At 38.8% G+C, this 23898-nt stretch overlaps 1 protein-coding gene across 4 annotated transcripts in view; it reads right to left on the bottom strand.

Moving 5' to 3' along the window:
• Positions 1 to 23898, bottom strand: part of DNAH6 (dynein axonemal heavy chain 6) — a 448872-nt gene that overhangs the window by 109128 nt on the left and 315846 nt on the right. For all 4 annotated transcript variants that reach the window (XM_075607019.1, XM_075606995.1, XM_075607010.1 and 1 more), the window contains 3 exons: positions 5683 to 5886; positions 4821 to 4946; positions 1812 to 1976 (listed from right to left, as the gene is read on the bottom strand). In XM_075607019.1, the coding sequence (XP_075463134.1) occupies positions 1812 to 1976; positions 4821 to 4946; positions 5683 to 5886 (495 nt within the window). The remainder of the gene's footprint in view (positions 1 to 1811; positions 1977 to 4820; positions 4947 to 5682; positions 5887 to 23898) is intronic.

Here is a 23898-nt window from a genome sequence, read left to right as displayed (position 1 = left end):
GCGGCATCGTGGCACGATGTGTAAGCCCCTGCAGCTGCGGAAGTGTTTGCAGAGCAATTCCAACAGCTCTGGACTTCCCTAAGATCATAGCAGCTGGGAAAAGCAGCAAATCTACACAGTAGAGACGGGGGACTGTAGGGGAATTCCCCTGGAGGCAGTATATCGCCGGTTGAGGAGCGGTCCCACTAAGTGTCTGAATCTGCAGTATTACCAGGCTGCTTGAAAGGAATCCCCTTGTGAGCAGCGTCCTGCTGTGTGAGGAGTGCATGAAGGATCCCATGCCCCAGAACCATCATAGAGGCTCCTGCAGAGACAGCTGAGTGCCAGACCATCCTGTTTTACAGCTACAGAGTGGTAACCAGTGTGTTATGCACTAAATGCACATGTTATTTCTATCTGATGTACGCAGATTTATTACCCCTTTAACATTGTAATACATTCTATTACTTACTTCACTATTTGGCGTTGTGCGCTGTTTTCTTTTTGTTTCCATTTCTTAGAGTGTGTGGGGTGCTGAGCCACCCCTAATGTTTATAGCAGCAGACGCCCTTATCAACCACACGGTTATGTTATAATTTAATTATTTAATCACTTATTCACTGTGGTATTGTGGTTTACTTTATTTATATATGGTTTAGTCACTGCACTGTATTCAATTATAAGGAGATAGATAGTAGCGCACAGTTTATTTCTGTTTCTCCATGGGTTATGAATTCCACATTTTAACTGCCCTTACTGTAAAGGACCCTTTCCTTGTTGCTGATGAAATCTCCTTTCCTCCAACCTTAAGGGATGGCCCCAAGCCCTTTGTACTGCCCGTGGGATGAATAGTTCTTTTGAAAGCTCCTTGTATTGTCCCCGAATATATTTGTATATAGTTATCATATCCCCTCTTAGACGCCTCTTTTCCAATGTAAATAAATCTAATTTAGCTAGCCTCTCCTCATAAGTTACATTGTCCATCCCCTTTATTAATTTGGTGGCTCTTCTCTGCACTCTCTCTAGTTCCATAATGTCTTTTCTTAGGATTGTTGCCCAAAATTGTACTCCATATTCAAGGTGAGGTCTTACTAATGCTTTGTAAATTGGCATAATTATGTTTACTTCCCTTCCATTCATTGCCCGTTTGATGCAAGATAAGATATTGTTTGCCTTTGCAGCTACTGCATGACTTTGGGCACTATTGCTAAGCCTGCTGTCTACAAGCACTCCTAAATTCTTCTCCATCAAGGATTCCCCCAATATATCCCCATTTAATTTGTAAGTCGCCTTTTTATTCTTGCATCCCAAATGCATAACCTTACATTTATCTGTATTAAACCTCATCTGCCATTTACCTGCCCACGTTTCCAGTCTCTCCAAGTCCTTCTGAAGAGAAATTACATCCTGCTCTGATTCTATTACCTTACACAATTTAGTATCATCAGCAAAGATGGAGACTTTGCTCTCGATCCCAACCTCAAGGTCATTAATAAACAAGTTAAAAAGCAGGGGTCCCAGTACCGATCCCTGAGATACTCCACTCACGACCTAGCCCAATCTTAAAAAGTTCCATTTATGACAACCCTCTGTTGTCTGTCCTTCAACCAGTTTTCAATTCAGGTGCATATATTATTACTGAGTCCAATTTTCTTTATTTTGTACACCAACCTCTTGTATCAAAAGCCTTTGCAAAATCTAAGTAGACCACATCAACTGCATACTTGAACTTATGATAACCTCCGAATTACCCGACAGACATGTATTACATCAAAATAAAATATCATTCACTTCTAATATGTCACATTAGTAGTATGGTAATTTCTCCTTACCTCAGGAAGATAATGTGGATTTGGCATTTTGGTCGTCATGTAGAACCTGAAATTCTTATCATAATCAATGTCAGAATCTCCAAGGCGAATTAGCATTCTTCCGCCTGACACGTAGGTCTGCTTTAAAAGAATTGGCTCCAGGGCAGGGTCTAAGCTTTCCTTCAGCTTTAATTACAACAGTAAAATCAGACACATTTGTTACAAGTACTGTATGTGTGTGTTCAAAATTAGTATTTAGGTGCAGAGTATCGTAAAGGCATATTTAAATTATACATAATAATATTGTTGACAGTTTTGTAAAAAGGTAGTGCCAATTTTTTGAAGCACAGGTATATCCTTAACTAAATTAGTCACTGTTTTGATATAATAACAGTCATAATAGAAAGGGGAACTCACAGTGAAAAATAATGAAAGAAAGCAAAAAGTGCCCTCCCTGACAAAGCACGTAAGTGTGAAATGCGTAGAGGTCACATGAGGTTTCTGCGTGTGTTCTGATTTGTTGAGCTGCATTCCAGTGCAGATAAGATTAAAGATCTCACACCGCGGATGGTGTTCGTGGTCCGGGCCCATTGTAGCCTCACCCGTCGGCCATGTATCCTGATCTCTCAGTTTGGGCCTTTCATTTTCCACATTGCACATATGTAAGTTACGCTACAGTATGTATCTATGTGTTTTATGTTTTAGTGTTGTTACATGTTGTCATTTAGAGGGCTTTTTTAATTAATACAATGCAAATGTTTCCTCAGTGCGCTTTTTGCTTTCTTTCATAATTAAGAAGGGCATTGATAAGGTTTCTTCATTAAGGCAGAATAGGAGCATAGCATACTAATTAAACTTGTAAAAGGTAGAATTTCTGACATTGCCTTCCCTTTAAAAAAAACTGTCTGTAAACCAGTAAAAAAAAAATAATAGAATTACAATGTCAAAGCAAATCAGACAACAGTAAGTACAGTATTGGTTTTGTGAAAGGAATGACATTAACGAGAACTGCAAAGACAGATACATGAAGGAAACCTTTTGTACTATTGTATTCTTTAAATGGAGATATTAAAATTGTCAAAATCTTGCTGAAATATGCCTCTGTTTATTTTGTTCAATCATGACTTAATTGACAATGGGACACACAAGGAAATCTTGCAGCAATACAGTACGTGCCACTAACAAAACCTCTTCTGGATGCTTTGAAAATTGGGTAGGAATACCATTGCTCCTTATTCTTTGCATTGTTATACAGTATGCAGATGCAGAGGTAGGTATTTTTGTGCCAAGGGCAAATTCAACTAACACGTAATCCTGACCTCCAATTTTATCATCTAAATATACATTGCGTCTAGTTTTATCTTCACTTTTGGGTTTGAGATACTTTGACCAATGCTTCGACAGTTTCTCTTCCTCGTTACCTAATTTTCCTACCCTTTGAACATTTCATAGCCATGTTTGATGGTAGCTCTGAGATCACCGTTCTGTGCGATCTAATACAGAAATGAATGGGGCTTCTGGGTCACATTGCACAGAAAGGCAATCTCGTATCTTTGAGAATATGCCCCAAAACTCTACAAGAAAAGGAATTCTGTGTCTGGGTCTAGTTCTGCCTCTGGTTATATGCTTTCAATATTACATTGTAAAACATCATGGCATATTCCATTTGATGCATAAAAACGAGTGACCAGAAAATGACTTGTTTTGCCAGGGATTCCATATATTTATTTATTTATAAAATGTTTTACCAGGAAGTAATACATTGAGAATTACCTCTCGTTTTCAAGTATGTCATGGGCACAGAGTTATGATGACAAATAATACATTGTTACAAATACATAGTTACATAAGTGAACAGGGTATACATTATACAGTATACAAGACATTGCATGCACAGTTAAAGATAATATATATTATAGGCGTACAGTATGTAACAGTTACAGACCAGATTAAAATGTGAGACATCTTTAGTTTTGAAAGAACTTAGACTGGTGGCGGCTGTGAGTGTCTCCGGTAGATTGTTCCAGTTTTGGGGTGCACAGTAAGAGAAGGAGGAGCGGGCAGATACTTTGCTGAATCTTGGGACCGTGAACAGTCTTTTGGAGTCAGATCTCAGATGATAAGTGCTGCATGTGGTAGGGGTGAGGAGCTTGTTCAAATAGACAGGTAGCTTGCCCAGAAAGTATTTGAAGGCAAGACAGGAGAGATGAACTTTGTGCCTAGACTCAAGTGATGACCAATCTAGTTCTTTGAGCATTTCGCAGTCATGTGTGTTGTAGTTGCATTTGGAGAACAAAATGGCATATTGAATTGTAGTGGGTATCAAGTTTGCTAAGGTGGGCCGACCCGTATACTGCGTCCCCATAGTCAATAATTGGCATTAGCATCTGCTGTGCGATACACTTTCTGACCAGCAGACTTAGGAAGGATTTGTTCCTAAAAAGTACACCTAGTTTGGCATAGGTTTTGGATGCCAGGGTATCAATGGGCATCCCAAATGTTAAATGGGAGTCAAACCATATGCCCAAGTATTTAAAACTAGTAACATGAGTTAGGGTGGTATTAATGTTGGTTCTGATCTGGAGCTCAGTCATTGGAAGCTTTAAAAATTTAGCCTTGGTCCCAAATACCATTGTTACAGTCTTGTCAGTGTTTAAAAACAGTTTGTTTTGGGAAATTCAATTTTGAAGTCTCAAAGAGTCAGATTGAAGTATGTGTTCAAGGTCGGAGAGGCTAGGGCTGTGTGCATATAAGATTGTGTCATCTGCATACTGTACATGTGTATTGAAGCTCACTTACAAGTTGTAATATGATCATTTATGAACACTGAGAAGAATAGGGGCAGTTGTGTGCAGTCTGTTGGAAGAGGCTGCAGTAAATAAGGTGTACGGGGGGGAGGAAGGGTTAAAAGTGCCGGCTGACAAGCATGGGATTATAGTGTGGTCATATAAGCTCACCGTTTGTTGTCTTGTATATCTCATGAATACTACAATACTGAGTTCTGAATACCCAAGTAAAAGACATACACACCTCTTCCAGTAAAATAGGTAAACCAAGTCTTATGGCATTTTCAAGTGTCCTGAGGAAACCGACATCAGTAAGCTTAATGATTTTCAAACCATTTTTGGTTTCTTTATTTCTTATCCAACGATTTGCCTGTGACAAACATTTCAACAATTATTCACGAGCTAATGATAGGGTTTCCCCACTCAAACTTGGTTTTAGCAAGCTTTTAATCACTACTGAGAAAAGTTTTCCTAATATTAGAGATTTATTAGTATGTCAAATTAAAAGTTAAATTGCATTACATTTGACATAATTCACACAATATTCAATTTTTTTCTCCTAAGCAAAGCTGCTTATTTCAGGAAAATGTGCAAAATAGACATAATTGTAATTTTTTCCAATGCTGACCTCGTTACAAGTAACTTTTATCAAGTTTTTTTTTTGAGAACACAGTATCTGAAGATGTGCAACAGGGAATCCAGTGAGCTTTGGTGTTTTATATTTACTGTTTAAAGCACTCATTTATTAATTATTTCCCAAAAAATGGTCTTTACTGAAATAATATAGGCTAAGCATTATTTTTTTATTTTAAAAAGAAAACAGGTAAATCTTAATTTTGACATAAATTTGTGAAAACAAAACCTCAAACATTACGAAGATCTATAGTCAAACAGGAGCGGGGCCCATTCATTATATTTTCAACTTGACAGTTTTGTAACGTTGGGTGAAAAATAATAAATTGCCCTTAATTTCAAATAAACATCTAGTAATCTTAATAATATAATTGTTTAGATTGAAAATGCCTGTTAACATCATTACTCATCCTCTCTAGATACATGCAATAATTTTTCACATAATATAATACAATAGGCTCTATTTTTTTTACCTGATCTTGTGGATCAATCATTAGGGGCCAACGTCTTCCACGAGTCACTAGAATACCATTCTCTGTTGAAACAAGATCTCGTGGCAAGCCATCCGTATTCCACTGGCGAATTTCATAGGCATCGCCCAAAATATTTATCAGGCTGAATTTTGGGCTGATAGGAATCTCTAGGTTTTGACACTTTTTAATCCAACAGTCTATCAACTTAAAATAAAAGAGAGTATAAAACAGGTTATGGTTTATCAACGTGAAGAAGCACTGTCTATAAGACCCATATTCAATATGCTGTAAAGTCACTTCCCTGTGCTGGATAAGTTGTATTCATTTGAATGGAGAGGAACTCCACTTTAGCACTAGAAGTTTCACAACAGATTGAATAGGGACCTAATGCTAAGATTTATCAAAGCGAGATGTGGGGTATCTCCCCTGTTCTGGCGGTTACTGCTATTCAAGTCAAAGAACGGGCATGATATCCTGCATCATGCTTTGATAAATCCTCGCCAAAGAGAGATATTAAATGCCACAACATACAAATGTCTGAGGATCTCAATTGTTAGTTAAACTGCTCATTACCATAGGATTTTCATATGAGGAGGCAATACGTCTGTTAAAAGTTCGCTATTTTTCAGGTGAATGCAAGGGTATTTCTCAGTGTAATGCGTATCCTCTATGGGGACACACATTACGGATATTGATACGTTAAATGGAAATAACGTTTTGAAAAAAAATGAACAGACCTCTGAGGATCTAACCCAAAGATTTGAGCAGCACAGCCAGAGTTATTAACTATTCAAGTGTACTAAGCAAGCAGCAGAAGCGTATTTACCTGTTACGTATTTAAAAACCTACTCTCCACCACCAACACTTAAAGTTTTCAAATATTTGTAAGTATGTATGTATGTTTGTCTTTATTGAAATAGCGCAATTAATGTACATAGCGCTTCACAGCAGATTTAACTTAAGGAGGATTTAAAAACAATAATAAACAAATAAGCAAAATTTATTTTCTTTGCATATTACAATGTGCATGGATTTTTTGCTGGGTTGGATTTTTATTTACATATTTTTCACCTGATAATTTTTTTAACTGGTGAATTATAGGAAAATTTAGTGTTCAAGAATATTCTGGTTTGCATTTTTGAAATAGTACACAGGTGGGCTTTTCACTACAAAAGAATCTACAGTGGAGAGAAAAATGTTGTGAACCCCAATGATAATTACAGAACTTCCATAGTTTTTCCATGATAACCTTCTTGAATCAAAACCAGTCTGAAACCGATTACAAGAAAACCCAGAGTAACATCCAAGTATCTGCAGGCCACTCTGGCCTTTGGTAATGTGAGTATTCATAACTCAACTATCAGAAAAAGACTGAACAAGAATGGTGTTCATGGAAGGATAGCCAGGAAGAAACCTCTGCTATCTAAAAAGAACATTGCTGCCCATCTCAAGTTTGCCAAAGAGCACATACAGTAGATGATCCACAAGACTTCTGGAACAATGTTCTCTGGATAGATGAGTCAAAGGTGGAACTTTTTGGCCTCAATAAGAAACGTTATGTTTGGCAAAAACCAAACACTGCATTTGAGCATAAGAACCTCATCCCATCCATCAAGCATGATGGTTGAAGTGTGATGGTTTGGGGATGCTTTACTGCCTCAGGACTTGGATGGCTTGCCATCATTAACACAACCATAAAGTCTGTATTGTATCAGAAGATTCTAGAAGAGAATGTCAGGCCATCCATCCATGAGCTGAAGCGAAAGTTGGTCATTCAGCAAGACAATGATCCTAAACATACAAGCAGATCTACAAAAGAATGGCCACAGCAGAAGTAATTCCACATTTTAAAATGCCCTAGTCAAAGTCCGAACCTAAACCCCATCGAAATGGGGAAGAATGTAAGGCGGAATGGGCCAAAATCCCTCAAAACAAATGGGAGAGACTGACCAGCAGTTACAGGAAACACTTACAGTAGTTGAAGTCATTGTGGCTCAAGGGGGTGCCACCGGGTACTGAATTTAAAGGTTCACATACTTTTTCACACATGGATATTGAATGTTAAATCATTTGTGGATAAATAAATGTTGAAAAAGTATCATGTTTTGTGTCATTTGTTTGATCAGGTTATCTTTATCTATTATTAGGATTTAGATTAAGATCTAATAACATTTTAGGTTTGAAATATGTGAAAATCCTAAGGGGTCCACAAACTTTTTCTCGCCACTGTACTAAAACCAAAAATGTGCAGTAGAACAGATACGAAGTTATGAATTTTGTAAGGCTGATCGGGGGGCATTAAGGGGCTCACATAAACCATTGTACAAGTGTTGAATGGAATTAAAATGAAGAGGAAGCCAACTTCTTAAACCTGGGCAGTAAGAAGACGAATACTGGATTACTTTAAGTGAGAAATGCTTCATAAAATGATTAAATGTTTAGCCACCTTTTCCTGCATGTTTTTGAAGATTTAATATGGCAAGATTACCCTGACCTAATCTCTCTAGAAAACATTTAACCATTGATAGGTATACTCAGGCTCCAGTAGGGACCAGACACGTCTCCTTTATCTCTACTTTATCTCTACTTTATGTACAAAGAGACGCGTTTCCCTCAGATTCAGAAATTATACCAGAGGGAAAGTAAAATCAATAGGACAGAAGGCTAAAAAACCCAAACAGAAGCATGTTTTTACATAATTAAAACACTAATAACAATGAATAGTTAAAATTTAATTTTTTTTTAATTAATAGTGGCATTCATGAGTGGAGTTACCATCCAGCCCGTGAGCCTCTCACCCCATCATTCATTATTTAATTGAATGTCTGACTCCTATGGAAGATACTGCTAAATGCTTTAATTTTGATTGAATCATTATGCTGCCAGAGGGGTCTGCAATGTATTGCTTAGCTTTGCAAAATGTTGTATGCAGTGTCCCAAAGTACATGATGCACCTTAAACATACTAAGAAAATATTTGCAAGAGTTGTGTAATGCACAGTGCGCCAGTCATTTTAAAGTTCATACTGAATTAAACAAACGAGTCAGCAAAAGTTAATATTGAACATTTCATACATATGTATGCTGACTAACTTTTCCCGTGGCTGGGATTTGCCAAGGGGAAAACAACCGTGGCTGTCCTTGACTGTGGGGAAAGCTTCTCACATACTAAAATGCACCCACTGAGGCTGCCAGTGGCTGTTCCTTCCCTGGGGCTGTGGGAAGACTAGTCAATCTGTACATAGCCCTCTGATGGTTTTAAAACTCTTACAACACATATCAGTTCATAATGGAACACTAGAAGACAAAAAAGCCCAATGCTACTATACATCCAATGTGACAAAAATACATAGTGAAATACTTCAATATTATCTTTCGTAAGGGTCATTTAGTTAAACCCTTTGGCCAAAGCGTTATAGGCCTGCAAGCCTCGTCAAGGCATGACCAGTAAGCAGGCCCTAACACTAACTGTGAAAATTCTCATTTACCTCTGCTGGAGGGAGAATGACCGCAGTGGGTCTGTCCACATTGAAACATGAAATAACCTGCAACTTAAAAAGTGGGATAGGGTGAGCTTAAATCCTGGGAGGAGTAGCCACTAACCTCCAAACAACTAACTTTCACAGTTAGTGTTAGGACCTGCTTACTGATCATGCCTTGACGAGGTTTGCAGGCTAATAACGCTTTGGCCAAATGGTTTAACTAAATGACCCTTACTCAAGAGAATATTGAAGTATTTTTGTCACATTGGATGTAGCATTGGCTTTTCTGTCTTTTGTTGTATACATTTGGCCATGCTCAGAAGCACTCCTTTTGACACTAATATATATTGTGATACCATCAGGTATCTCTAGCTGCTGGAACAGTGCGGTAAATGTGTTTTCCAGCTCACACAGAGTTAATCCCCCATGAAATGGCTGTTTCAGGTGCTGACTAATTAATCAGGATGGACTCCCTCAGTGAATAAGGAAGTGTTTAAGGCAAACATAGAATGATGCCATGTGAGAGAGCCAGGCTGAGAGTCGCAGAGTGAGAGACTGTTTTCCCCATAGAAGGGGGATATAGAAGTGCTCCCCAGCTGCAGAAGCTGGTTAAAGAGGACCTACAGAGGAGAGTTTCTCTGAGCTCAGGTGGGGCCGAGTTCCCCTAAGAAGGAAAGGATGCAAGATCCTGCATGATGCAGGGATGTCTTCTCCATAAGGACTAAGATAAGTAAAACCATTACTATTGTATGCAGAGACTGTGTTACATTGTTGCATATGCCAGGGCATGTTTTGGCATGGGAACCAGCTTAGCTGTGAAAAATAGTGAAAGAGGTGCAAACAACTTCAATGTGAAAATAATATTCAATGTGCAAATAATAACAAGTGCAAATCAGAATAAGTGCTATGAAATAAAGAAATTATAACCCAGCTCAAACCCTCTGGTGGGACCTGTTTCACGGGTTCCAAGAAGTATGACAGATCTCAAACAATCCAGGAGGAGCATATATGGGACAAAAAGAAAGACGCAAAATTTAAGTGCAGATGTATTAACAATGTGGTTAGATTATATTCTACATTTAACCACATTGTTAATACATCTGCACTTAAATTTTGCGTCTTTCTTTCTTTTTGTCCCATATATGCTCCTCCTGGATTGTTTGAAACCAGCTTAGCTGGCCATGCAGTTAGTGAGGGCGGAAGCTACGGTGTAGTTAGCTTTCCCTAAAGGGAATAGGAGTTAATTTTATTATTTGGTTTTCTTAAATGGACAGTGGGCCTGTTGCTGGGTATTCCCCCACTTGTTTTGTTTACAGGGAGAGTCCATGTTATTACGGGCACTCACGCTAATGGTGCTGAGACGGCGGGTCCCGACTGACTGCGCAGGGTTATGCATATGCGCGATGTTCACAATTGGCTTCCATGGCAACTAGACGCTTAGCTCACGCTGCCTGGCAACAGAGGACACCATCATTCCCTACTAGAGACAGACACCCTACTCACACGAGCATGCGCATAAGGACTGTATGTTATAGCATGTTGACTCACCTCTGCCAATCAAGATGGCCGCCGCACACCTGTGTTGCTTGCTGCCTTGGATCTCCTTGATTGCTCAATTGGTTCCCTCTAATTGATTTCACTTGGTGCACTATGGGTATAAAGGTCTTCTGAGTGCCATTGTCCACTTGTACGCCCCTGAGGAAGGTCCTTTCTGGACCAAAACGTTGGATCTAAGTGTTGCTTGTGTATTTGACTAATACAGTTGTTTGAGTTACCTTTTGAGTGCTGTTTCTTGCTTTCTTGCTTGGGAAGCATTGGTTGTTATATATATATATATATATATATATATATATATATATATATATATATATATATATATATATATCCTGCCTAGGACCGAAACGTTGGGTTTATAGTGTGCTGTTTTGTAACTGCTAATATATGTCTTTTTGCTTTATCTGAGTGTTGCTGCTTTTGTGCCTTCTCTCATGGGAAGACAGGGTTTCTATATATATATACGTTTAGCTAGAAGGAATAAACTTGCAAACATTGTAAATGAAGACACCACTGGCATTGTAGAGAGTAATATAGATCTCAAAAATAATTTTCAGGAGTTGGAAAACTACACGAAAGATGAAACAAGGAATTGGTTAGACTTACTTTCTCTGCAGAACTATATAGACATCAAGTTAGTCCCAAGGGGTTTGCGAATAACAAAAAAACCTACATTTGAGGCACCTGAAACATTTACTAAAGAATGGAATGCCATTTTGGAAACATGTTCAGTGTCACTTATTAACCTCTTAATCTCTTACAGAAAAGAAAGATTAGAGAAAGTAGGGAAAGAAATAGCCCGAGTACAAGAAACTATTAAATCATTTGAAGGAACAGAGGAATTCGTCCGTTTGGATGAAACAGTACACAAAAGGGTGTTGTCATTTGAGAAAGAAATCATAGAGAGAAAAACCAATAAACTCAAACGTGATAAGGATGACTACGCAAATGATAGAGTTAGAAATTGGAGAAGGAAGGGTGACTCTTTCCAACATCGGAGATATGGGAGATCCAATTCAGGGTACAGACAAGAAAATAGAGATTCTAAACCAAATAAAAAACCCATATCTAATGAGAAAGAAAAAAATGAAATTATCACTTTAATTAAAGAAGCTAGAATGGATAGAAAAGAGAAGGAATATCACAAGGTCCCTTCTACTACTTCCTCTGCAAGTTGTTCCACCTCCAATCGGTACTCTGTGTTGGGGGACGGTTGTGAGGACAATGGGGAATCCCATGAACAAATTGCAGTGGAACATAGAGAAGGGGCAAGATCAAAAACTATTACTAAAGGGTCAAACTCACCTACCAAATCTAACAAATCCACCTCTTTTTTAGAACAGAGAGAAACGGAAAAGAGATTTCCACTATGGGAGAAACAGAACCAACAACTACCCCGGAGAAAAAGAGATTCAGGGGAGTCAGAGGAGGAGCAAAAAAGCAAGGACAGAAGAAAATAAAGATGATGGTAGATACACCACATGAATATGGTATTTACAATTTGTCATCACATACACTCACTTCACATCACATATCCTTGTTAGCTAAAGGTCTTTCATATGCACCCAACAGCACACCTAATCGGTTCGACCTATTCGTGGACCTGAATAGATACATCCGTAAGTTAACCCTGATGCGACACTTCACCCTAAAGGGGGATGACAATTCGGGATCTGTATTTAATACACAAGAAAGAGAATGTATAAATGCTCTGACTTCATTTTTGATGGAATCAGACCAAATAGGGAATGGACACAATAACACTCAAAATTTTGGTGTTACCGATATACTTATGGATCCATCCATAAAAAGAACAATACTAGACAATCAGGACTTAAGTAATAATTCACTTCTGGATATTACTATACATGAGGATGTTTTTAATCCACTACTAGATTCCAATTCAAGCCCAATTGAAGTAGATCAGGGCATTCCATTGTGTTGTAAACCATCACCATTTGTCCCAAAATCGACATATTTCCCTTATCAATCTAAGGGTAACTTTATTGAAACTTTTTATACAGTGGTCCTGAGAGACCTAGAACAGTTGTGTCTTAACAATGTGGAACTGAAATTTAACAATCTCACTAAAGAAGAAAATCAAGCTTTAATGAATATAAAAAATAACAATGATCTAATTGTTCGGCAAGCAGACAAGGGGGGGGCGATTGTCCTGCAGGATCGGGCGGATTATCTCTGTGAGGCCCATCGCCTCCTCCTTGACACCACATCATATCAAATTCTTACTGAGGATCCATCTGAAGGTTATCAGTTGGAGTTCCGGGGTCTCCTCCAATGTGCATTCTCTGAGGGAATTATTTCGAAATTAGAGCACAGGTTTTTATATATCAAACACCCTAGAACCCCTATTTTCTATCACATTCCTAAATTGCACAAAGATATAGTTAAACCACCAGGGAGGCCTATTGTGTCAGGGATTGGCTCGATGACGTCCAACGTGTCCCAGTATGTGGATTACTATCTACAGCCTTACGTCATCAAATTGCGCTCGTACATACGGGACACGTTGCATGTCATTGACTCCATCTCTGACATCAAGTGGAAGGATACCTATCACTGGGTCACTTGTGATGTATCTTCACTCTACACCTGTATTGAACACTTAAAGGGTATCCAGGCAATTAGTCACTTTTTACAATTAGATCTTAATTTGCACCCTTCACAACGGTCTTTCCTTTTAGCATGTATCCAATTTATGTTGAATCATAACTATTTTCTTTTTGGAAATACGTATTATCTGCAAATCTGTGGAACGGCCATGGGGGCCAAATTTGCTCCCAGCTATGCTAACCTCTATATGGGACTGTGGGAGAGTACCCATGTGTGGGGGGATGCTGTGCTGGGGGCGGGTTTGGTTTTCTATGGCCGCTTCATAGATGATATCCTTATTATTTGGGATGGTGAGAGGGGCACCTTGGAGGGGATTTTGGAATCCTTCAATGATAACCAAATGGGGTTGAAATTCACATACAATATTCACCCAGATACTATAATATTTCTAGATCTAGAGTTATTTGTGGGTCCTCAGAATGTCATTCAGACCAAAACGCATTTTAAAACTGTGGCTGCAAACAGCTACCTACAGTATGGTAGCAATCATTACAAAAAATGGTTAGATAATGTTCCAAAGAGTCAGTTCCACAGATTGAGACGCAACTGTTCCTTGGACAAAGATTTCTATGTCCAGGGCACAGATCTTTCATCTAAGTTTCAGGAGAAAGGCTACGATATGGCAATTGTTAATAAATCTTTTTTAGATGCCAGCTTACTGGATCGTGCACCTTTGCTGGAAAAATCAAAAAGAAAAACAAAAATTAAAAATGAGGTTAAATCCCATGGATCAGGGCCTAAATTTATTACACAATTTAACCAGTCTGCCATACAGATTAAAAAAATAATGAATGACCATTGGAATATTCTGGTCAGCGATCCAGAAATTGGTCATCTTTTGCCTAAACATGCTCCTGTTATCTTTAGGAAAGCGAGGAGTATCAAAACCATAATTGCTCCTAGCAAATTAAAAACATCTAAGGTAGTCAATAATTTGAAAATGGATGGTTCTGTCCCTATTAGGGTTAAGGGGAACTTTGGATGCGGGAGAAGCAGATGTCTAACGTGCAAACATTTGATTAAAACAAATAAATTTAAATCCTACTCTAATGGCACCTCACATGATATAGCAGAGTACATTAATTGTCTCAGTGAATACGTTATCTACTTGATATCATGTGAGTGTGGTCTACAATATGTAGGCCGCACATCAAGAGCTTTAAGCACGAGGTTCTTAGAACATCGAAGAAACATAATAAATGGGTGCCAAACACACAACCTCTCCCGCCACTATTGTAATGAACACTCAAAAGATCCTAGGTCCCTACGAGTTATGGGCATTGAATTTATCCCTCCCACCTATATGGGTGGGGATCGTTTCAAAAGACTGTGTATGAGGGAGACTTACTGGATGTATATTTTGGATACATTATATCCAAAGGGACATAATGATCATATAGACATTAGCACTATAGTGTGATCTCTCAAAGTGGGTGATCCTTCGGAGGTCTGGTTTGAGTGCTCTGGTAGCACTCCCTCTGAACTACAGTGACATGTCAGATCTTTATATGTATTGTCCAATAAAATTATTTTGGTTCACTGTATATTATATTGCATCACATTGTTGATGTGTCTATTCAGGTCCAGGAAGTGGTCTAACTGTTTCACTTAATCATTTCATTAGTTCACACACATAAATAATATTTTATTTACATACATACACAAATAACAATAATTCATAGTTATCATTTATACACTTTTTTAATAGTTACATTCACATACATATAATTCACATCCGCATATTCAACACGGTTATTTCACACTTATTATATACTATTTATTATAGTTATTATACATTCACACTTACATAAGGTACAATAATAGATACAACACACAAAAAATTCTACATATCGTTTTGATATTTCTTCTGTCCTTGGTAAGTAACAACTATTGCTGTACCTCTGATTCAGATAGTTATCTATTTTTGCATTAATGATTCAATTACAGGTATGGATGTGTAATTCACTGTGGTTGGATTTATCCTGCAATGGAATATTTATTGTTTGCCATGTTAAATGATATGTTAGGAAAACTAGGTATTTCAATACTCACTGTTACTATCCTTTTCCAACTCTTGAAAATTTGAGTAATTAGATTTAAATTTAGAAATCAATAGTTAAATCAAATTTTGTGGTAATTTATCATCAATTAATTTATTTAAGTTACAAACTATATGTCTAAACATTCTATCTAGCTATCACAATTGTTATCTAAGTCCAATTACAACTATCAATTTGAATTCTATCCTAATTCATTCCTTAGTTTGTGATAAACCATTTAAGTAAACTATATACAGATACAAATGAGCTATGTTTCATCTTTTGCAAAAGTAGTGGTGTCTTTATAATCATTCCATAAGAATCAAAGCAATAAGGTAATTTTAGACCTATGGAGTGAATCAAATCATGTAATTAACGATTCAATTGTTATCCTAATTGTGTATGCAAATTGACCTTGCTATAAGTACTGTGGGGTCACAGCCAATGGGCATCCCCTGAAGAAGTCATCTTTGATGACGAAACGCGTTGGGCGTGGTTAAGACGGAGGAGGCACTTTCCCACTGAATACAGCTATCACGGACTATTTGGATTGCAGTGTGAGAGCGGCGAGCCAGATAAGAAAAGCGGACACATCCTTACCACTCCTGGTAGTGCAGCAACCAGACGCAAGCAAGCTAGGACACAGGCTGTGGTTCCTGTGGTTCCCGGAGGGATTTCCTTTTGCGGGGCACACGACCGGGAGGACGTCACTTCCGGTGAAGGAGACTGAGCCACACGTGCAGGACAGGTCTCCATTGCTGATCCGGACGCTACTGCTGGCATATGAGAGCCAATCTCATAACTGCTTTATTTTACCGTTTAACTTGTGAGTGGGCATTTGTCTTTTTTAATGTTCCATAAATTGTTTGTTTTACTTTAATGCACTAGGTGTGCGCCTGTTTTTTTCTCTTTTTCTTTCATTCATATATATATATATATATATATATATATATATTTCTGTGCTATCTTTTATCCTTTTTTGTGACATCTAATAAACTTATGTAATTTTGATATTGCCAACGGTATACCAGAGTGCTTATTTCGTGGGCTTCTTTTCTCTTCTGTTCATTTATTATTGGCCCTATAGCACCACTGACATACTTATTGAGTATATATATTATTAAGTCAGTTTGTTGGTTACCTATATTGTGCAGTCTTGTGGATGCGGGGTCTGTTCTTTCTCTCGACTCTCATATATACTGCCTAGGCAGTCTCTTAGATCCCAGCTCCCCTGACTTTCCTTGTCACGAAATATTTTAATGGATTTTTTTGCCCGTGAAGAACATCGATTGGCCTATGCTAATGAGGCTTTTAGCGTTAATCCATTGGGGCATACCCAAGCCGTTGACTCACAAACCCCTATGAGTGGTGAGAAAATAAAAACTCTAAAACAACTTTCCCAGAAACGTTCCTGGTGGAATAAAACGGCTTTGGAAAAATATATACTGTATAAATTCATACCCAGAGGTCTCCGTTTACAAACCTTTCCCTCTTTCGAATTCGTCGAACTTCCCCTTAAACAAAGGTGGGAGGAGACATTGAGTACCTGCTCCTTTGAGCTACTTAACATTCTCATAGAACATGATCAAGTGAGAGTGTTAGAGGTGACGAAGCAAATAGAGGTTATTGAAAAGGATCTTACTGAAATAGAGATACAACAATTTAAGAAGATAGAAAGTGATTTAGAGAAATATGAAAAGGATCTTATCGCTTTCAATAAACGTAAATTTGAACGCGATTAGGAAGATTATAGAACATCCTCAGTTTATAAGTGGCCTAAGGGGAAGCGTACAGGCAAAAAAAACAGGACCAAAACACACACTAATTCTGTCTCTTTATCATCTGGGATCTCAGCGTCTGATTTAGAATCTTCCGATGTTGAAAATTCGGTTCCCGAGCAACAACAATCAAATAGGTTATCTTTTTTAGACACAGGAGCAAGGCCAACAGCTCAAGGAGGAGGACAAGGAGGGGAGCAAAAAGAATTACGAGGACGCACAATTCTCACTCACAAAACAAAATGAGTAACTGTAACAGAGGATTTATCCCTGTTCACAAATGTGCCTCTAATCCAGCAGTGTGGTGGTTAACTGCTGGTAGGCAATTAACTAACACCACCTGGCTGATTGCAGGTGGTAGAAAAAGTCTGCCTTTGAGTCAGGAAGAGAGACTCCTTAGCTCACACCTGAGCTGAACTAGGAGACAGAGCAGAGATTCCTTACTCCACAGCTGGGCTGAACCAAGGAAGGACAGATGTCTTGAGCGACAAGCTGACCACAAGACAAAGGGAACAAGATTCTAAACTTGGAGCCTGACATTTCCTGTGCACACAAGGGTGCAGTTCCAAGAGAGCAGAGAAGCTTCCCCTACAGCAGCCCAGCTAACAGATAAGACTTTTCGTATAAGACTATTATCTAAGTCTATGTGTATTGATAAATGTCTCCATGATTTGGGGCTGGTAAATAGCTTAGCTAACCAACCCAGTCAGAGAGGGCTGAGCTACATGTGTAGATAGTCTCCAAAACAGAGATAGGTTTTTTTTGTTTGGCTTATTCTCTTATGTTGATTTTTGCTGTGTTTAAAGCGACAACCACAATAAAGCCTTGTTTTAATTTCACCGTAAAACAGTCTCAATTGTGTACCTCTTTACATGTCCTCCTACAGTGACAGACATGGATTCTAAGAGCGAATTAACACTTGTAAACCTCTCTAGTATGATTCTATCGGAACATCAATCCAGTGTCTTGAAACGAGGTTTGTCCTTCTCCCCAACCTCCTGTATGGACCATTTTGAATGGATAAAGGACCTTAATTTATTTTGCCGGAAATTACTTTTGTTTAAGCATTTTTCAAAGATCACCACCTTGGAAGGCTCTAATGTTGATTTCATACACTGGAATACTCAGCTGCCTTACAGGACTTAGATTCTCCTTTGGATGACCAGGGAATACATCAAATAGAAGAGAAAGATTTTCTCTCTCACTTAAAACCACAGTCAGTTTTTTTTCCACCCTGGCAAACTTGTCCGCAGGTTGAGGTGTTGTCGAAATTGGTGGCTGAAGATCTCAAGAAAATCAATGACCAGATGGGAGATACCAACCTTACACGGGTGGAAATGATGGCAATTAAAGAACTTCAGGACCTGAAAGAGGTGGTCATCAAGCCCAGTGACAAGGGTGGAAATGTCATCATCTGGCCTAAGGTGATGTACGAGCGAGAAGCTATGAAACAACTTAAAAATAGTAATTGTTACACAGAGCTTACATGTGATCCCACTATCCGTTTCAAGACCGAACTTGACCTTATTCTACGGTCAGCGGTCTTGGACGAGATTATTACTCAGTGTAACAGTTAGGCTCTTACATCAAGATTTCCCAGGGTACCTACTTTTTATATGTTACCCAAGGTACATAAGAACCACTCCCACCCCCCAGGGAGACCTATTGTTTCTGGCATAGGGGGGTTGTGCGAACCCATCTGCAGATTTATTGATTCCTTTTGCATTTTTCAGTGGAGACGTTGCCATCGTATATTAGAGATACGATGGATGTTTTGTCTCGCCTGGACCACATCACGGTCGACGAGGAGACCATCCTCGCGGCCTGTGATGTGGAATCCCTTTATACTTGTATCAATCATAATGATGGATTGCAAGCAACAAAATTCTATCTGTCCATGCAAAACGTCTCCACTGAACTCACACATTTGATTTTGAATCTGTTACAGTTTATTCTTACACACAACTATTTTATTTTCAAAAATAAATATTATTTACAGATAAGAGGAACTGCGAGGGGTGCAACATGCGCACCCTCCTATGTCAATCTTTTCCTGGGGTCGTGGGAGAGGTAGTGTTTTCTGAAGCTATCCTTCATTATACACAGTGTGTATCGTTGTGGTTGAGGTACATCGACGATATCCTCATCCTCTGGCAAGGAACTGCCGTGGGGTTTGCGGAGTTTGTCGATGTCCTCAACCGCAACTATTTGAACATCAAATTGACTTTCAGCTGCAGCTCAACGAGGGTTGAATTCCTGGATCTATACATTAGTGTTGGGCCTGGTGGCCGTCTCCTTACGGACATTTTTCGTAAGGGGACTGCCACCAATTCTATACTCCATGCGACCAGCTTCCATCCAGGACACCAGATAAAAGGTGTTCCAACCAATTTTTTGCGGTTGAAACGGAATGTGTCTACTGAGTCAGTTTTCCTTGAGAGAGCAGGAGAGATGAAAAATAGATTCTATAAACGGGGTTATAGCCGTCGATGTGTTGAGAGAGGCTTTCAGGGGAGTCTCAGAGCAACTAGGGACTCTCTTCTGCAGCCCAAAATTAAGACAACCACTAAGAAACAAATAAGGTTTATTGGAACCCATAATAAAAAGTGGTCTGTGTTACGTAATACACTGCAGAGCCACTGGGGTGTCTTAATGACTGATCCTGACCTTAAACTTGTTTTGGGCAACAGAATCAACATGACTAGCTGTAAATCTCCCAACCTTAGGGATAAGTTGGTTAGGAGCCATTTTGTTCCCAATACTACAGAAACATTTCTATCTGCTTTCAAGAAGAAGGGATTTTACAAATGCATGAACTGCTCTGCGTGTAGGTTCATGCATCAGACGGAGGTGTTTACTGACTACTCTGGAACCCATACATTCAGAATAAAAGACTTCCTTGGATGCAAAACCAAGGGAGTCATTTATTGCATCACCTGTCCATGTGGTCTTCCCTATATTGGGATGACCACACGAGAGTTCAGATTTCGAGTCCTCAAGCATATAAGAAATATTAAAAACGCTAAACGCTAGTTTAAGGCAAGCTTTAGAATAGTCGTGGTCTCGTCTGTATATATATATATATATACAAGGGACTTAGAAGGGTTCAAAAATATTACATCAGTGGCCAGACACTTCCTTCTGTTGCATGGATCTGATTATACTCTCCGGAAGGCCTTTGCAATACAGAAAGTTACCTTGGGAATTTGGGGTGGAGATATGGAGATATATATATATATATATACAGTGGCGGACAGCTTTAATCTAAAGCGGCTGCCTCCGCGGGTTAAAAATAGCTGCGGACGGCGCGCGGCAATCTTCGGCCGTTTTCGGCCGTTTTTCCCGCGCCTCGGGCGCTTTCAATAATAAGCGCCATTAGCGCTTATCTATTGAAGCAGCCGCAGCACGGGAAACTCCATTTCAAACGGAGAAAAGCCCCGCGGTTAGCCCGCATTAAACCCGGCAAGCTTTAGAATAAAGCTGGCCGGGACAGTATATATATATATATATATATATATATATATATATATATATTCAGTGGTCGACAAGTCAACAAAAAATCTACTCGCCGAACAAAAAAATCTACTCGCCACCTAGTACCACACGTGTGCTGCTTGGGCCAATAGGAGCTCGCCACGCTGTTAAATCCACTCGCCCGGGGCGTGCAAATGTATAGGTTTGTCGAACACTGTAATATATATATATATATATATATATAGCAAATGGAAATATTATTGTATGCTCATTTGCATGTCTTAAACAGGTCTGCAACCCCGCCTTTCACCATTATCACCCAGCACACAGCACTTCCACTGCAGCAGGGGATACTGGGAAATGACATGCAAATGGACACACAGTGTCACCTTTCGCTTCAAAACCATTTTTAACATGGTTCCCTATAGGCTTAAGCTTGCTGCATGGTCACAGCTTTAAGCACAGCCAGGGTTAAGATGCATAGCCAGAAAACCCACCCACAGACAGCCATTTCGACCTTAATGGGTCTCATCAGTGTGGGGTTATTATTATAAGCATACAATAATATTTCCATTTGCTATATGCTTTGCTGTGGAGGGTTTTTGTCACTTTTTGAGCCCTGCCCTCTCTTTAGCAGTGCACCAATTGTATCTAGTGACTGCCTGGTCACATGATCTTCCCCACTTTGCATCTTTGGTGCTCTTCTGCTGCACTGACAGCCATTTAGTGAATCCCGAGTCGAATCTTCGCCGATCAATCAATCGGCAAGTTAGCTAATTACTTTTCATTGTGTAGCTTGTATTGATGCACATACTGTATGAAAGGGGAAAAAATTAATGTAAAAAAAAATGGCAGCTTGGACTGCTGCTTTAAGGAAATTAAAATTAAATCTAAGAATGATTTCTTTGGTTGAATACATGACACAGTGAGCAATTAGAGAAATGTGAATGTGCAACCTGGCTATTAATGGTAACCTTGTGTGTAGTTGTAGGGGATAAATTGTAACTTATAATTAGACAGCATTACTATTATTTATTGTTAAATTATACATCCCAAAAAATCCTAACATGGTAATTAAGGATTAACACAAAGGTTGTTTTTTTCTCAATCAAATAAGCACATTCATATTACTATTTTAAAAGTTATTTGCCAAATTTATATAAAAGTACATGCTGTGCTCCAGTCTATATAAAAAGCTAGGTGAGATACATTGTGCTCAAAATGTCATGCTTGCCAATAAGCTAATGCAAAGAAAAGTTTTTTGAATATGTCTCTGCAGTAAAAGCACTGTGCACAAGCTTACATAAATGAGCAAAATGGGTAATGTTTATGTGGTGCAATGCACTGTAGTATGAATTATAGAGCAGTTACAAAACAAACATACTGTACAAGAATGGACTGTATGAAGTTACTGTACACGACTTGCACCAACATTGTTCTACATTTTATTAGCATGCAACGAAATCTGAACGGTTACAAACACTCTCTCCCAAACAGATTGACATGTGATCAGGCCTTAAATAGGCAATTATATGAATGGTTCCCTTTCATTCATACCAGTTGTGAAGATTGAGATAATGTGAGTGGCTATCATCACCTCCATTTTGGCCTAAACCACAATTTTCTGAGTGTTTGCTTATATGAATGTTTATTTGTTTCATTCGTGAATGAATGAAGTGTGAATGTTTGAGTCTGCAGAGTATCGCTTCTGGATCTAACCCACCCTTGTAATTCCTACGAGTCATGCAAGAATTGAAATAACATTCATAAGCAATATCTCCTGTCTTTAGATATTTCTGCTAACCGTAGGATTTGTTATCTGACAACTACAGTACACATACAGGGCTAAACACAGTAACTCCCTCATGTCACAAGGTTAAGAGGCCCACATTATGGTAAATTATCGATAACAATATAGCATATGAAGCATATTTATGTATCAACTAATTCTATATTTTTGCATGTCATCATATCATCATTTATCTCTAAGCCAGCCCCCTTAAGGGGTGTATTACTCATTTTGAAATGTATAAAAATGTGATACCAAGCAATATGTTTTCAGAGGCCTGAGTTCCTTGTTGGAATTCTTTTCTCTCAATGGTGCCATGGTACAGATAAACTCATGTGTTACTTTTTGAACTCTTGACTCATTGATCTTATTTCTATGCTTTCACAGATGGCGGCCCTTGATAGGGACACCCAATACCTCGGGACCAGGAAACCCAGACGGAGCAACTGCTACATTACTCAAACGTGCGCACTTGGAATAAGGTATGGCTTTATCCTTTTAAAAAACAAACAAAAAAAAAGCCGTTAGATTAATTGTTTGAGTAATCTGTAGACAGTTTGTTCTTTATGGGCAACCTACCTGAGTGACGGGACACCCTGTATCACGTGAGTTTATCAATATTATACTGATCAGGTATTGTTGTTGTTGTTTTTATATTATTGCCATAAACTCAGGTTACACCTTATGCTAAATGGCAGGCCAATTCAGGGCTCAGAAGGTGTAATAGTTAATAAGGTGGAAAGTTTCCTAAGCTTGGGAAGAGAACTATTGTTAAGGAACAGCAGGTAACTATTTTTAAGACCACTGTTCCTTAACTCTATATTCTACTTATATTATACCAAGTGGTGGGGCACCTTATTGGAACCCGATCGACTGGCGTTGATCGGGGATAGGTCAGATTATACTTTATGCTATATGGCAGGCCAATTCAGGGCTCAGAAGGTATAATACTGCAGTTAATAAGGTGGTAAGTCTCAAAAAACTTGTAAAGAGAAGATTTTGTTAAGGAGCAACAGGTGACTATTTTATTTTTTAATACCACTGCTCCTTAGCTCTATATTCTACCAAGTGTTGGGCACCTTATTGGTACACGATCGACTGGCGTTGATCGGTGTAATACAGGAGAATTATGGGAAACCTACATTCTCAGTCGCCGGCGCAGGGTACGTCCCTTGAAATTATGTGTGGACTTTATGGCAATAAAATGTTTTAAAAATGGATATTTAGTGACGCAGAATAAATTGAATAAGAAGGAAAGTGAAACATATCAGGCTCAGTTTTAAAAAAAAAACTGTAGCATTAGTGGACCACCCTTTTTCTAATCCCCTTTTCCTCTTCCCCCTTTTTCTCACCCTTTTTTCACTGAAAAGGAGTTGCATGTCTGTGAGGCACAGGAGTTGCATGTCTGTGAGGCACAGGAGTTGCATGTCTGTGAGGCACAGGAGTTGCATGTCTGTGAGACATGGAAGT

Source organism: Ascaphus truei, chromosome 1, assembly GCF_040206685.1.
Source record: "Ascaphus truei isolate aAscTru1 chromosome 1, aAscTru1.hap1, whole genome shotgun sequence".
Lineage (NCBI taxonomy): Eukaryota > Metazoa > Chordata > Amphibia > Anura > Ascaphidae > Ascaphus > Ascaphus truei.
The sequence above is the reverse complement of the archived record's forward strand: the minus strand, read 5'-3'. Positions and strand labels throughout refer to the sequence as shown.